The 16,482-nt window shown below is 39.4% G+C and overlaps 1 protein-coding gene across 4 annotated transcripts in view; it reads left to right on the forward strand.

Annotated features, from left to right (window-relative positions):
• Positions 1-16,482, forward strand: part of LOC129510083 (cytosolic beta-glucosidase) — a 331,724-nt gene that overhangs the window by 40,267 nt on the left and 274,975 nt on the right. For all 4 annotated transcript variants that reach the window (XR_008664519.1, XM_055325940.1, XM_055325937.1 and 1 more), the window contains exons 3-4: positions 8,435-9,231; positions 9,948-10,071. Coding sequence is in view for 3 of the 4 variants with exons in the window: in XM_055325940.1 (XP_055181915.1) it covers positions 8,435-9,231; positions 9,948-10,071 (921 nt within the window). In the remaining variant the exon portion in view is untranslated. The remainder of the gene's footprint in view (positions 1-8,434; positions 9,232-9,947; positions 10,072-16,482) is intronic.

Here is a 16,482-nt window from a genome sequence, read left to right on the forward strand (position 1 = left end):
ATCTCCTGCTAAAGACAAAGCAAGATTAAAAAATAATAATAATATTTATTTATTTGAGGAGGGGAGGGAATGAAAGAGAGGAAGAGGGAAAATAATCCCAAGCTGACTTCCTGCTGAACACAGATCCCAAAGCAGTGCTTGATCTCATGACCTCGAGATCATGACTTGAGCCAAAATCAACAGCCTGTCACTCAACTGACTGAGCCACCCAAGCACCCCTATAACATTTTTTTTAGTCATCTTAAGCCTCAACGGCTGAGCCACCCAGGTTTCCTAATTTATTTATTTTATAATCGGAAGATTTACCTCTTAATTCTCTTTATCTGTTTTGCTCATCCTCACTCCTCCATCCTCTTTAGCAACTACCAGCTTGTTCTCTATACCTATAGATATCTATATCTCTATATCTTTGTATCTCTATATCTATATCTCTGAAACTGTTTCCATTTTGTTTTGTTTGCTCATTTGTTTCCTAGATTCTGCATGTAAGTGAAGTCATACAGAAATTGCCTCTGACTTATTTTACTTAGCGTATTACCCTCTAGGTCCATCCATGTTATTGCAAATAGCTGGATTCCATTCTTTCTTATGGCTGATCAATATTACATTATATATACACAGACACATGTACACACACATACATACACACATAAACCACATCTTTATCCATTCGTCCATCAATGGACATTTAGGTTGCTTTCATATCTTGGCTATTACAAATAATGCTGCAATGAACACAGAGGTTCATATGTCTTTTCAAATTAGTGTTTTTGTTTTCTTCAGGTGAATAGAAGTGGAATTTTTGGATCATATGACAGTTCTATTTTAATTTTTTTGAAGAACCTGCATACTGTTTTCTATAGTGGCTACACCAATTTACATTCCTACTAACACTGCATGAGGGTTCCCGTTTCTCCACATCCTCACTAACACTTGTTATTTCTTGATAATAGCCATTCTGTCAGGTGTGAGGTGATACCTCATTGTGGTTTTGATTTGCATCTCCCTGATGGTTAGTGACATTGAGCATTTTTTCATGTGCCTGTTGGCCATCTGTATGTCTTTTTTGGAAAAATGTCTATACAGGTTCCCTGCCTATTTTTAAATCAGATTGTGTTTTGATATTGAGTTTTATGGGTTCTTTATATATTTTGGATGTTAAACCCTTGTGAAACTTTTTTTTTATAATCTCAAGTGATTTCATTTGGTAAGAATATTTACATACTTTACTGCAGGAATATTAAGGGACACTGACCCAGACCCACTGGGAGTGTTAATATATGTTATTTGCTCTGTATTTCCTTTCTAAAAATCCAGAAATTCTGACCACATTTGTCCCCAAGATTTTCAGATAGGGGATTACCATACCACTATGTCAATATATGAAACTATTTAAAATGAACTTGAGATATACAGAAGTTCATGGAGCACTCTGTAGATCAGTAATCCAGGAGCAGGGCAGCAGAAAAGCTGAGGGTGGTGGTGGTGAGACTGGAGATACTGGGACCACTTGAATGATGTAGGGAGATCACTCATCTACATCTCATGTGGGGATCAGGTGCCCCAGCACTGAGCTCTTCATGTTTGGCCCCAGCTTTTGTAAAGTCATAACTCATTAATATTACAGACTTTTCCATGAACAAGAGGGCATGGGAGGTGCTTCCAGTAGGCAGGATTTCAATATAGGGTTGTTCACTCTTGAGCAGTGATCTGTTGAAGCAACTGGAACTGTTTTAACTTAGAAAGGCCATCATTTGTTTTTTCTGTTTAAGCATTTTCTCAAAGAGCATGTAAAGAATTGGGAAACCCTTGTCACTATCCTTTACAAGGCACCTCCATTTTTTTGTATTCAACTCCCTATTTTAAAGTGTGATTAGAGGACATTTGGAAACTTGTAAAATCTTATGTTCCCAAACTGGAAGAATATTTTATGAAGTGGAATTGTTCCACAGCCTTTCTCTTTCAAATGTCAAGTTTTCAAGATTTAACAAGAAGAGATTGAGCTGGCAACTGAAATCACATATTTCTGCAATTCTCAACTGTTCAAGTGAATTTTCATATCTGCCACAAATGCAAGTTTCAGATGATTAGTAGGGACCCAAGTATTGGAAATAAAAAAAAAAGAATGTTTATGCAGAATTTCTTATTCACTTTAGTATTTAAAATATGAGCACAGTTAGCAGGAATGGTAAAGTAAATAACCAAAGAAACATTTACTAACCTCCTACTCCATATTGAACAGAGTGTTGTTAGGCTGAATAATGGCTCCTCAAAGATGTTCATCCTAATTCTTAGAAACTGTAAATATGTTTTCTGACATGGTAAAAGGGACTTTAGAGCTGTCATTATATTAAAAATCTTGAGATGGGGAGATTATCCTGGATTATCTGGGTGGTCCCAGAGTAATAACATGAACCCTTACAAGAGGGAGGCAAGGGGATCAGAACCAGAGAGAAGATATAGGAACTGAAGGAGGTCAGAGAGAAGAGGTACACTGTTGGCTTTGAAGGTAAAGAAAGGGGCCATGAGCCAAGGAATGCCCACAACCTCTGGAAGCTGGAAGAGGCAAAGAAATGGGTTCTCCTTGAGAGCAGAAGGAACTTAGCCCTCCTGACATGTTGATTTTAGTTCATCGAGAATCATTTTGGATATCTAATGCCTAGAACTATAAGATGATAAATTTGTGTTGGTTTAAGCCATAAGTCTGTGGTACTTTGTTATAGCAGCAATTGGAGACTAATGCAGGCAGTGTGCTAAGAGAATGTAGGGCAATTAAAGAAATTAACTGGTGGAATGGGTCTAGAGGAGAGTGACCTCGTTATCATGTGTGATAGATGGTAGGCACTTGACCAAAATTACTATTATTTTTTTATTTTTTTTAATTTTTATTTATTTATGATAGTCACAGAGAGAGAGAGAGAGAGAGAGGCAAAGACATAGGCAGAGGGAGAAGCAGGCTCCATGCACCGGGAGCCCGACGTGGGATTCGATCCCGGGTCTCCAGGATCGCGCCCTGGGCCAAAGGCAGGCGCCAAACCGCTGTGCCACCCAGGGATCCCACTTGACCAAAATTAATTCTACATTAAGACATTTGTAGTTTGACTAGCAAGATTCCTGTTCAGTAATTTTCTGTACTGAGACATCATCTTTGCAAGTCCTAGCCATGCCCTCTTCTAAGGGAATTTCCCTATTTCTTTGTTCTACATAAACCTGCTTCACTCCCGGCCATAGCTGACTGAACAAGGGAAAGACCTCTTTCCTTGTAGACGTATTATTGGGTAACCTAATGGAAAAGGAGAATCTTGCTCAATTGTCTTCACCTCTCAGGGATGTTTGGAATCAAGGAGTTGAGAATCTGAGTTGGTTGCTGTTGGAACCAGGATTATAAGGTAGCTTTGCAAATGGGATGCCATTTTGAGATCATAGCGAATTGGATGCTAAGGAAATGGGTTCTGGGAGAAGGAAAGGAATCAAGTAGATGTGTTGAATGAAATTGAATGAGTGAGACCAGCTTTCTGGAGAGGCAAACACTTTCTTGGCCTCCAGTTTCAATTCCCTTGAGTTTCAGTAGTAATTTTCCATCATTGGGTATCTGATAGCTCTCTATCATTTTGAATAATGCCCATGTATCCCACACTGACTAGCCACCTGCCCCTCATGCTACCTTTATAGTTGAGTTAATCAAAGTGGGTTACTTGTCTCTATATCTAAAAGACCTTTAACTCAAATTTGCTTTATAAGTCTAAAGATGAAACAAGATGGAATGGGCTTGATTAAATCAGAAAAGAAAATGGTAGTAAGTATGAAAGAAGGCTGTGGGAGTCTTAATGGTTAATCAGCTATGCCCTAAATATCCAGAAGCAGAACAGGGTCCAAATATCCTGTCAAAGTTTCAAGATCCCTAGATTGGTAACAAATGATCATTTAAAAATATATATTTATTCAGAAAATTAGTTACTACTGAATTGTGCTGGTAAAGCTAGAGAAGCCTTTCATGGTTTGTTCTCGTCTTTTACTCAAAATGGTCATGAGGTGTCACTACTAATATGCCCTTTTTGCTGAGAAGGAAACTTAGGTGTAGACAGACCAAGTGATTTATCCACAAGTCCACGATTCTTTGGTGGAACTGTTTGACTCTGGAGCTCTGCTCTTAAAAATCTTACTTCACTGCTTCATGGGAAACTTGCGTTATAGCACCAAACCAGAAGTGCTCTGTATAAACTAGAAGCACTCAGTTCTGGGATGTTAAATATTAATTATGCAATGCTCTGTTGCTCTGCCAGGCTGATGAGTGAGAAAAAAAATCTTATTTAAAAAATTTTAAATCTTCAATTCAACTAAAGTTTATCATGTTGTTTGAATTACATTGATTGCTATCATTAATGATTGTGCCATATCTAATGATGCTTACAAGAGATAAATCATTGATTCCTCCAAAAATGAAAAAAAGGGGGGGGAGGGGATCTGATATTATGAATCAGCTCCAAAATAGGTGATTGTGGAGACCTAAAAAATAGAGTCACCATGTTTCTGGTTCTGAAACATTTATGGGATGTGGAATGTCTTAGTAGGACAGGGTCAGTCTTTGTAATGGGATGGGCTGGGTTATGGGGCTTAAATGCTGGTAGTGCCATATGACAACCATATGACAAAGTTATCACTTAAGTCTGGTATTCACTCTCTTTGAATCTTGGTTTTCTTAGATGCTTAGTGAGGATTAGAATGCCGACTTTTAGGGTTTAGGGCTAAGATTAAACAATATGTGTGACATTTGGTATGTATAGTATGAATGCAATAAATGAAAGCTGATATTATTTTTATATTCAGAGCCAATGGAAGGAATTGGTTATGAAAATCTTAACACAGGGCAGCCCAGGTGGCTCAGTGGTTTAGCGCCTCCTGCAGCCCAGGGCCTGATCCTGGAGACCAGGGATGGGGTCCAGCGCTGGGCGCCCTGTGTGGAGCCTGCTTCTGCCTCTGCCTGTGTCTCTGCCTCTCTCTCTCTCTCTCTCTCTCTCTCTCTCTCTCTCTCTCTCTCTCTCTGTGTGTGTGTGTGTGTGTGTCTCATGAATAAATAAATAAAATCTTGAAAAAAAAAAAACAAAATCTTAACACATACCAATTCCCAACTGATTCCATCATACCATCTTTGGGTATTGCATTTTACAGGTGAGGATATGTGGGCTTACAGAGGTCCAGGGATGGGATTGTGGGATGTTCTTTTATTGCAAGAGATAAGAAAAACTATACATTTTGGTGAATATATTAGTATTCTATTGCTGGTGCAACAAATTTACCACAAGCTTAGCTGCTTAAAAATAGCATAAATTTTATAACTGAAAATAATATAACATTGTATATTAATTATATTTTAATAAAACCCCACAAATGTATTACCTTAGAGTCATCAAGGCCAGAAGTCTGACATGGGTCTCTGTAGGCTAAAATTAAGGTGCCTCCATGGTCGCATTTTTTTCCACAGGATCTAGAAGACAGTCTTTCTTGGCTCATTCAGATTGCTGGAAGAACTCAGTTTCTTGTGCTTGTAGGACTGAAGTCCTCATTTCCTTGATCGGTATGAACTGAGGGCAATTTTAAGTTTCTAGAAGCCACCTGCATTCTTTGGCAAGTGGCTTCCTTTTTCTGTCTTTAAAGTTGGCAATAGTGGGTTGAGTCCTTCTTATGCTACTACCCTCTCCTACTCCTTCTTCTATTATTGTATCTTTCTGATCCTCTCTGCTCTAATCATTCATTTCTAGGGTGTAGTTAGTTTGGGCCCATCTGAATCATCTAGAAATCTTCCCATCTTAAGATCCTTAACCCTAATCACATATGCAAATCCTTTTTGCTATGTAAAGTAACATATTCACATGTTTCATGGATTAGGGCATGACATCTTTTTGGAGCTAGGGTATTCCATCAAGTGAGTAATGGCATACAAATGGGTCTTCCAAGTATGGAGTTATTATGCATGATTCACATTATGTTCTGGTTTGCAAAACAAGTGAACTGTTGTTAAAAATATCCACTCTTACAGACAGATAGGTAGACAACACATGGCCTTGCATAATTTGGTGTCTGTTTACCCCTCACCACTCTTATTCTTTCTCTGCTCAGCTATACATTCTCATTATACCGAACTTACAGTTCCCAGACAGAACTATCCTTGGCTAAATTACAATATAAATGCAAACAATAGCCAGTCCATATATGATAATAAAACTCTGACCCACAAAAAAAATCTGGGAAACCCAACCACAACCTCTGCAGAGATTGGTCCAGAATAGTCAGAACTTGGTCAATGTCTGCCAACTTTTCTGTTTCTATTTTTGTTGTTGTTGTTGTTGGTGGTGGTGGTGGTGTTGGTGGTGGTGGTGGTTCATTCTCTTGCTCCCTGCTTCCAACTTAGGACCAACCAAAGAAAACCAAATAAGTGACCCAAAGCAATTGTTTAGGATGCCCCATTTCTAGTTAGCCTACCTCCCGCCTCCCTGTGCCAACAACTTTCAATCGGAAGGTAACTGAACCTTCTCCTTCCCCTCCTTTTTGTCACTCTAAAGCTTTCCCTCTTCCCTGACAGTCTTTGAGTATCTGTCAAATGCAAGTGGTGATGGCTGACTCCCTTGCTACAGCAAACTGAATAAATAGACTGCTCACAATTGGGTGGTATTTGTTTATTTCCACACCCCCTTTATTCTTTCACATATTTGTTTCTCTTTGTTCTATTTTTGGATCACTTGTTCTTCCTTGACTTATGTGAGTAATTTATATTCATCATTTGAGTGTCAGCTTAGATGTCACTAATGACAACAATAACAATAATTATTAAAATGATAGCTAACCTGTACTGAGCCTTACCTTATGCCAAGAGCTATTCTAACCATTTTCAATTTATCAACTCTTTAAACCCTTGCAATACATTATTGAAGTAGGTTTCTATTATTGTCAAAAATTTTACAGACAGAGAAAGGTAACTCAGAGAGATAGAGTAACTTGCCTAAGGTCACTGAAATAGGTGAAGGAATTGGGATAGAATTGTGGTAGCCTGTTGCCCTATTTTACTTTTGAAATCATGATGGTGTATTGCTTTCAAAATAAGTTTTCAAATGTCCTCAGTTTGGAATGGGTACTCCTTATCATATGCTTGAAAGGTATTTAATTTGTCTTTGCCAATAGCACTGTATTATAATTGTTTACAAATTTATCTGTAATCCCTACTAAAATTGAAGCTACCTTAGACCCAGAACAGTATTATCTTACATACGTTTGTATGTCCAGCATATAGTAGCTTATCTATACATGTGTTTTTAAGGGATGAACAAATTAATGATTGAATGAATAAATTTAAAAATCTGAATTATTTTTTTTTAATTGGAGGATACTAAGTTAAAAACAGAAAAAGGGACCCTGCTTCTAGACAAACTTTGAAAGCAACACAATTCTACATATGAATGTATAGTCATTATCCAGGAAACAATCTCAAAACAGGACAACTTCCTCTCCTGAGCTTAAGTTTCTTCCATAATCTTAAACATAAAATCACAGGAAGCACTAATACTGGTTTCTCCCCAGAAGGTGTCTTCCAATTAGGAGCCATTATTAGGTTGGCCTCTACATCTTCTTGGCATTGGTTTCTGAGGCAGAGTATTTCTAACTTAATAACATTCTTCTGAACTCTACCACAATCCTAAAAATCTCCCCGCTCCACCACCACACTTACAGTGCTAGAAAATTAGCTGAGAGCCAGGGGTGGCTAGGTATTCTCTTTGACTATGTCAGCATTTTAGAGCAAAGTCCCCAACCATGTTCCATAACATGCCAAGCCTCTGGCCAACTGCCCTTATAATCCACATTCTGGGAGCTCTTATTCACGCTCAGTGGGTCTGCTTTTTAGACTTGAAAGACTGTTATATCTGGAGAAGCACTGAGGCAGTCATCTGGTTCAATTCCTTTACTTTGTATTTAATACCACTGAGAACCATTCATTCATTCAACAAATATTTATTGAGTATCTACTGAATTTCTGATTTTGATCCAGGATTTGGGGGATCCAGAAGTGAATTAGATAAGGCCCCAGCTATTATGAGGCGTATATTCTTAATGAGGTTAAGACACAAATCAAGCTAAGAAACAATTTCATTCAGTGTAGCCATAACACAAAGTTGTGTGGTAGCAATTTGCCCAAATGTATCCCTTTTAGAACATATGTCTTCTACATCTTCCATCACACCCCTGACTTTCTGATCAGCCATTCTTCCTTGGCAGCCTTAATGTTTCCTCTCAAACTTTAACTGATTATATATAGGAAGTAACAAACCTTATTTTGGATTAAAATTGTTAAGGAAATTATTCCTGATCCTCTCTGCTCTTTACTTATTGTCGATGTTCTAAAAATAAGTTTTCTTCTCATGCTTCATTTTTGTTTTTCTCGTAGGAATTGACTATTACAACAAGATCATTGATGATTTGTTAGCTAATGGAGTCATGCCCATAGTGACCCTCTACCACTTTGACTTGCCTCAGGCCTTGGAAAACAAAGGAGGTTGGTTGTCAGAGGCAATCGTTGAATCCTTTGACAAATATGCCCGGTTTTGCTTCAGTACTTTTGGAGATCGAGTCAAGCAGTGGATCACCATAAATGAGCCTAATATTTTTGCCCTGCTGGCATATGATCTTGGTATATTTCCTCCTGGCATACCTCACGTTGGAACCGGAGGTTATCAGGCAGCTCATAATTTGATTAAAGCTCACGCCAGATCCTGGCACAGCTATGATTCCTTATTCCGAAGAGAGCAGAAGGGTATGGTGTCCCTAGCAATTTTTGCTCCCTGGGTGGAACCAGCAGATCCCAACTCATTGTCTGACCAGGAAGCTGCTAAAAGAGCCATAGCTTTCTCCTTGGATTTCTTTGCTAAACCCATATTTACTGATGGTGATTATCCGGAAGTTGTCAAGTCCCAGATTGCCTTCATGAGTAAAAAGCAAGGCTATCCATCATCAAGGCTTCCAGAATTTACAGAAGAAGAGAAGAGAATGATTAAAGGCACTGCTGATTTCTTTGCTCTGCATTATTATACAACACGCTTAGTCAAGTACCAGGAGAATAAGAAAGGAGAACTGGGTTTTCTCCAGGATGTGGAGATTGAAATTTTTCCAGATCCATCTTGGATAAGTTTGGGTTGGATCTACGTGGTACCATGGGGAATACGTAAACTACTGAAATACATTAAGGTAAAACACAGTGTTTCTGTTCATGTATGCCGAAGTATGGGAAGACAGACATATGTGTGAACTTGGAAAAAGAATGGTTTTAAGCAGTAGGTTATACTTTTTTGGCTTGGGAAGAGAGATTAGGATTTAAGTTGGTGAGGAGTTAACTAGCTGATAAGAGGCTTCAATACCATGGTTAAAGTTGAGATTCTCTGTTAAAGTCAGTTGTGGTCATAGGAATAGCTTGGGCATATTTTTCAGGCTGATGTCACAATTATAATTATTAAAAAAAGCATATTAAGGGTTGAAATCGTTGGATCCTTTTTGGGCCTCTGTTATGCTGGATGGAGTCCAGGTAGCTAAAATTAAAATTTTAAGTTAATGATTTTTAGGACCCTTGCTGTGGGGGGATAGAGAGTGTAGCTGTTGGTGGGACCAAAGGGTTAAAGAGTAGTGACAATCAGCAGATGCTGATGGAAGAAAGATATTTCTGTCTTCTCATTATGATAAGAGTCATTTGACTGTCTTCATGGACATTTGCACAGTTTTGATTTTCCATTGTTAGTCATAAAAGGTCAGTGCATGGAAAATTAAGTTAATAGGGTCAGTGCAATTTGATGAAAACTAGTTTTGGGTTGTAGCTTAGAGAAGATAGAGGGTAATGCACCTGATTTTATGAGTCTTTTTTTTTTCTTTTTACATCTGTTTGGAATAAAACTTCTGCTCTCTTGTTTCAGGACACATATAATAACCCTGTAATTTACATCACTGAGAATGGGTTTTCCCAGGGTGACCCTGCATCTCTTGATGACACTCAGCGCTGGGAGTATTTCAGACAGACATTTCAGGAACTGTTCAAAGGTACCATTTGAAATGATGAAAGATCAATTGTGCAAACTTAATATAATTTTCCCATGTGCCTATTTGCATTCAGCAAAGACCAATGATTTTGAAAGCTGAAATTCATGTAAATCAGTGTAAAGCCATGTAATTAAGAGAGAAGAGAAAAAGTATTTAGGAAAGAGGAAGGTGAGGATTTGGGCCTAGCTTCAACCTCCCTAAATTTAATCAAGTAAAAGCGACCGTCTTCAGTATTTTGTGACTCCTGGGTGAAGGTGACATGAACAGAAGGGGTAGTGGCTGCTGAAAGAGAACATTAGTTATTATAAAAAGATTAGCACTGACCAACTACATCATGCCTATTTGCATATTTTTTTTTTATATCCTAACTACCAAGAAATGAATTGACAGAATTTTTAAAGGACCAAACATTAAAATGGCTTTGGTTGAGTTTCGGCCTCAATTGAGTCTTCCATCGCTATGCGTTTCCTTTAAGCTGTAACCAAACAGCCCTGTTTAAGAACAGGTTTTTGTCACATAGAATCTGTGAATTTTATTTCAAGACAATATTATTATTATAGCAACTGTTCTTTCTCCATGGAATTCTCTTCATATTTGAAAACAAATGTGAAGGAATAATCTCCAACTGGTAACACACATTTCTACACCAGTTAATTTCCCCATTTCAGCATCTACTTGGAACACTGTTGCGACGTAAATTTAATTTCTCCTCCCTATAAAGGAATCATATCAGAGAAACAAAACCCAATGTAAAATGAGTCTTTCAATTTCCTTTTTTTACTATGATAGGCACACTTCTATCATTCTATTTGAAAGGTCCTAGAATTATTCTCTCCAAAATTAGTAATATACTGAAATCAGCCAGAAAGAATTCTAGAAAGTGACACAAAATGGTCTCTTTCCAAAACCTAAAATATATTGTCCTCAGCCCCTCACTCAGGCGTGGAGTTTATTGGCAGAGGGCAATTGGATTCCTACGATTTGATCCAAGTGAAATAATTCTTTTGTATTACATGCAAAACAAATTCTTTCTCTAGGTAAGAATTCACTTTCTGATTAAAACAACAACAACAGGAAATGTCTAGTTTTCTGAGATTCCACTCTTCTTTCTCCCTGTAAATGTAAACCCTTTTTAGAGTTAATCCATTCCTCTCAGAGGAAAGTAAGCTGGTTACCAACAGGCAGATTTATGGATGGTATGAGGACCACAAATGACTTGTCTGAAATTGTTCTGTGTATTTTTGGGAAAAGGGAGAAAAACAGAAATTGGCTTTCTTCATTTCCAGCTTGGTGCTCCGTTTACTGCTAACATATAGGGGCATTTCATTGCTCTTTGAAATAGTTTCAAGTACTTTAATATAGTCCCTTAGATCTTTAACGCTAAAAACGTGGTAGTAGACCCACAAACTAAGACAACTTAAAGATAGAAAAGTAATTGAAAGTGAGAGTGGAAAATGTGAGAAGATTTGGGTTTCTGAAGGGCAGAGAAGGAGAATAGGATTAGAAACAAAATTCTGTTTTTCTACTTACTGAATTTCAATTGTGTCTTTAAACAGATGGAAAAAATACCGTGCACTTAAGACATTAATTGTTCACAGTATGCATGTTCTCTTCTGACTTTTAACATTAGGTGATCTATATTTATTGTAATTAATACATAGTATTATATTTACTTTACTTTTTAAAAAGATGTAGCCTTTCAAATGTGCAGAAATCTACTTCTTGACAAAAGAAAAATACGTGTTCTCTCTTCTAGAGTGGGTATAGTGATAGCTATTTCTTACATATTGTTGTAGACACCGATTATTTAATCTGTTGTGAAACTCTTTTCTGGTAATTACTCCCTTTTCTCTATGAAATATCCACCTCAGGCTTACCACAGCGACAGCCACGTCAGTAGAATAACATCCCCCTCCTCCTAACACAGAATTGATTGATTTAAATGTAGGCACATGACATGACCTAGGCCAATCCCTGTTCTTCCCTGAGATTTAGAATTTGGGCCAGTTGCTTTGTCTCTTAGTCTAGGTTGGGCAGGGGAATGTAGCTTTGTGAGCCATTGGTAGCTATGTCCTGCCATGGAAGCTAAGGAGTAGTATGAAGGGTTGCTGCAGGTGCATCGAGGAAGTGGAGGCAAGAAATAGGAAGAGCTTCAGGTGACACTTGAGCCTATAATTCCAGTTTTTTCCTCAGACCCAGATGCATGCATGCTCTTGAGAGACATTACTTTTGTTCATAACTAAGTGCTCTTTCTGCTTCACCTGTATCTGATTGGTTTTCTTTCACTTGGAGTGTGAACACTCCAAAGAGTGTTAACTGATGGTGACATAACACTTCATTTTCTAAACAGTGAGGTGAGGCCATTGCTCTTATTATACAGATGAGAAAACTGAGTTTCAAAGAGGCTAGCTAAGTCATTTGTTCAAGATCACAAAGTTAATAAGAAATAGTTCCTGGAACCAAGCAAAATATATGCATCTTTACTGCTACTACCACTATTTTGGTGTTTGATGAGGTCTGTGAGTTCAGGGCTTTTGGACTCAGAGTGGTTGCTTGTTGTACCACACAGAACCTTTTCCTCACCTTTGGTACTCTGAACTTGCATAGATTCTTGAAATCTGCAGGAGCCAACAAGTCCTATGACCTTTTGGACAAAGCTCAGACTGCCCTCTCCTTCCCCAATCCTGCCTCTCATCAGCGGAGTGGAGCTTAATTTACTAATCATTGTCCTGAGACTCCTTTGAGGTAGTGCTGAAGATGTAGATTGGCAAGAACTTCACTAGTAAGAAGCACCCTGTGAGTGATTAAAAATAATAACAGGCCAAGAAAGACATTCGTGGGAAGTGCTGCAGGTGAGAGCCCGCCTGAACCCAGGGAGTCAGATAGATGATGGCTTTGTGATCCCCACAAACAAAACCCTCTCTCTAACATCACACGTACGGACAGGTACATAATGACACTATAGTTGGATCAATGACATCTGCCTGGAGGTCTTACTGATCTCTACAGAGAGAAACCCACGGCAATTAATTGAGCAGTAAAAAGTAAGCTAATGTTTTTGTTTCCTTTTGGGAAAGGGGGAAGAAAAAGAAAAATGTCATTTCAAGAAAAAAAAAAGAAAGAAATCAACTAATGCTTTTTTAATCATTGTGTTATTTAAATAGATTGTGTTTTAATTAATATAGATACAGATAAAAGAAAAGCAACACAGTAGAGATACAGAAAACTTGCAAGAACATATAACCAGGCTTATATTTCAGCTCTGCAAGTGATTCGATGAGGGACCTTTGGCAAATCGTTCAACCTCCCAAACTCTCAGTTTGTTCATCTATAAAGATGGATTAACACTTTTCCTGACAAGGTTGTTGGAAAGATTCCATTTAATGAGCTCATGTGTAATCACCCCCAACCAGCAATTGCCTGGCACACAGTAGGCTCTCAACCGATGCTATTAATTATTATCATTACAAAATGTGTACTCTTAAGATACATTGATCACCCCAAGTTATTTAACTTTTTATATTAAAAATGTTATGCTAAGACTTTTTTTTTTAATTTTCCACCAAGTATTTAAGTTATAGCACAATATTCCCCTATACCTGCAGGCTTCTCCATCATTCTTTTTGGGGAACCCCTTAATGAATGTTGCACCGTAGGCCCTCTGGCTCTCTACGGTTGACTTCTGTGGAGTAGAAAGCAGCAACGGCCACTGTCCATTCATTATTTCCATCAGGAGTGTTGCCAGATTAGGTGAAAAATTAAATCATTGGCAGCAGAAATAACCACCCAGCACCTGGGGGGCTGCAATTGCCCTGCCACGTGAATTTTTGCATAGGTTCAGAAAGCAGTGATCTTCAAAGAGTTAAGCTTTTCTCACATCATAGGAATCTCTATTATATTCATAGAATTTGACCAGTCCTTGCTGCTCCAGAGCCAGCAGGAAAGTTGAAGTTCACACGTACACACACACACAAGTGGATGCCTCAGGAATCGGAATGTTGCTGAGGAGGTGAGGAAGGGTGTGGAGCAGGGGCGGTTACTCCCGAGAGGTAGCACTCCAGCCGTGACCCCAATTCTCCTTAAAGGGTATCTGAGCCTATGTTCCATCTGTTCCTCACCTGCCTGAGGATGTGCCCAGCACAGGCCTGCATTTTACCTTCCTCAGCCTGGAATGCCATGGTCTCTGCCTCCTTCCAGGCCCACATCCTGTTGTTCGGAGTACACGAGCTTGCGGGAAGCCAGACAAGACCTGGGTTTGAAACCTGGTTCTGGCTGCTCACAAGCTCAATAATTTTGGGATGATTCTTAAACAAACAACACTTCAGCCATCTAATCTTTAAAATAGGGATAATGAGAACATCTGTCTTCTAAAGAGTGTTGAAAAATGAACAAGGCGATGCCAATAAAGCCTAAACACAAAGTCTAGAACATTACAAAGGATTCTGTAAATGGCGGCTAAGTTTGGAGCAGGGCCATGGACCCTCTGAGTGCTGGAGCTATGTCTCTTTCATGATTATATCTTCAGCCCTGCCTCCCATTAATGCTGTGTAGTAGGTGTTCTACACATTTGTTGAATTTGGACGTGTCTATCGGAGAAGAGTTGGCCAATGGGTAATGAGATATAAATGATTAAATAATTGAGAACTGTATTTTCTTTCCCTAAAGAAATATACCCCATAGAGAGGGGGGGGGGAAAAAAAGCAGACTTCTGGAAAGTTTCTGAGCCAGCCCAACTTTCCCGTCAGATCCATGCCTGAGTTAGCACAGCAGTAGATGATTGCAGAGAAGGTTTGTTAATGACCAGCTTTAGGCTTTTAATGACAAAACCCCTCAGCAAGATGTCATCGAAGTTATTGAAGACTTCACTGAGAGTGGTGAAGCTGATGCATTGTAACAAGAAGGTTATAAATCTTGCAGCTCGGGTATACCAGCAAGACAAGATGCTGAGCACAGAATCGCCCTGCTGTTGTCTGTCAGCATCCGCCCTCCTTTCCCTCTTCTCCTTCCCACGGAGAGCCAGTAAAGGAGAAATACATCCATTTCCCGAAGTAGCAGAGGCCTGGCAGCCACCCGCCTGGGCCAATTTCAGATCACAGAGGCCCATTTAACTGGACAAAATGTGTTAAAGCACCTGTGTTTTTCTCAATGGGCATTTAAAGAATCCTAAGAATTAAGGAAATATCTCAAAGGTTAATCCATTGACCTTTTAGAAAAACTAACCAATTAAAAATCCATTGCAAGCGCTGAATAGAGACCCAGGTACCTGCATCTAGAGTTCCACTCCCTACCTCAAGGCCAATCTCTGTCCGCTTAGCCCCAATGAAGCAGCTCATCTCATAGCTCTTGGTCTTGGATGCATGTGGCGTAGGACCTCAGATCCACGTGGCACTCTTGCTCTTGGCTGGACTGCATGAGGGCGACTCGAGGTCAGAATAGAGAGTAAAGAACAAGGTTTAAAGGCCGTGCATTAGAATTGTTTGCGTGCCATAGTGTACAGGCCTGTGGAATTTGAAAAGTCGCAAAGAAAACATTTTTCAATGCGTTTGTGTTCCACCAACCTCCACACGCAGACCACACACAAACTCAGACAGCCAGAGGTCACCGGGATTACAGGGTTCACCTTAGACAGACGCCAGATGACCTTCTCCTACTTTGTTTTTTCCCTACTTACCTTCACCTTCTATTCTCCATATAAAGCCTGACGGGGTCAAACGTCTTCAGGGCTTGAAGAGGGAAGACAGACACCAAGGCCCATTCTAGTGACATGCCTTTGGGTGAGTGCCCATGGGGACCCTGAATGTCATCCTGCTCACCGGTTAAGTGGGACCAATGCTAATCACTGGTCTGCCTAACCCAAAGTCAGTGGTGAAATAAAATGAGATGATTTATGTCCCTATGTGCCCTGAATACCTTAAAATATTAGACGTTTATTTCTATTGATGTATTAACTTTACACTTATAAGGACATCTGTCACTCTGGCCCAAATCCATCATCTGGACCTCAGCATTCTCCATTGCAAAGAGAAGGGACTGATATTCATTATCCAGTCGCTTTCAACATCTGCCAATCCCAGATTCTGCGGTTTGACTTTCCTGCACATTTCTAAACTGCTGTGATGGTGTGATCGGTTTAGGGGTTTTAGAGAACAGGTACTATGACCAAATGACTGATGCAGAGCTTGGTGACGCTCAGAATCCCACACACATACATGCACACACACAGGCGGTGGTTGTTAAGCTGCTTGGCCAGGCTTACCCGGGTGAGGCACATGTTGATGTAATTAGGGACGTACACCGTTTAGCAGACACACCGTCCTGGAAACAGAGAACCTGGGGCATCTGCTTCATGGGAATAGCCTTCCTGGAGCAGCTCAATCACACACCAGAGAATCGGCCTTTGTGCCCTGTGAC

Source organism: Nyctereutes procyonoides, unplaced genomic scaffold (assembly GCF_905146905.1).
Source record: "Nyctereutes procyonoides isolate TBG_1078 unplaced genomic scaffold, NYPRO_anot_genome, whole genome shotgun sequence".
Classification (NCBI taxonomy): Eukaryota; Metazoa; Chordata; class Mammalia; order Carnivora; family Canidae; genus Nyctereutes; species Nyctereutes procyonoides.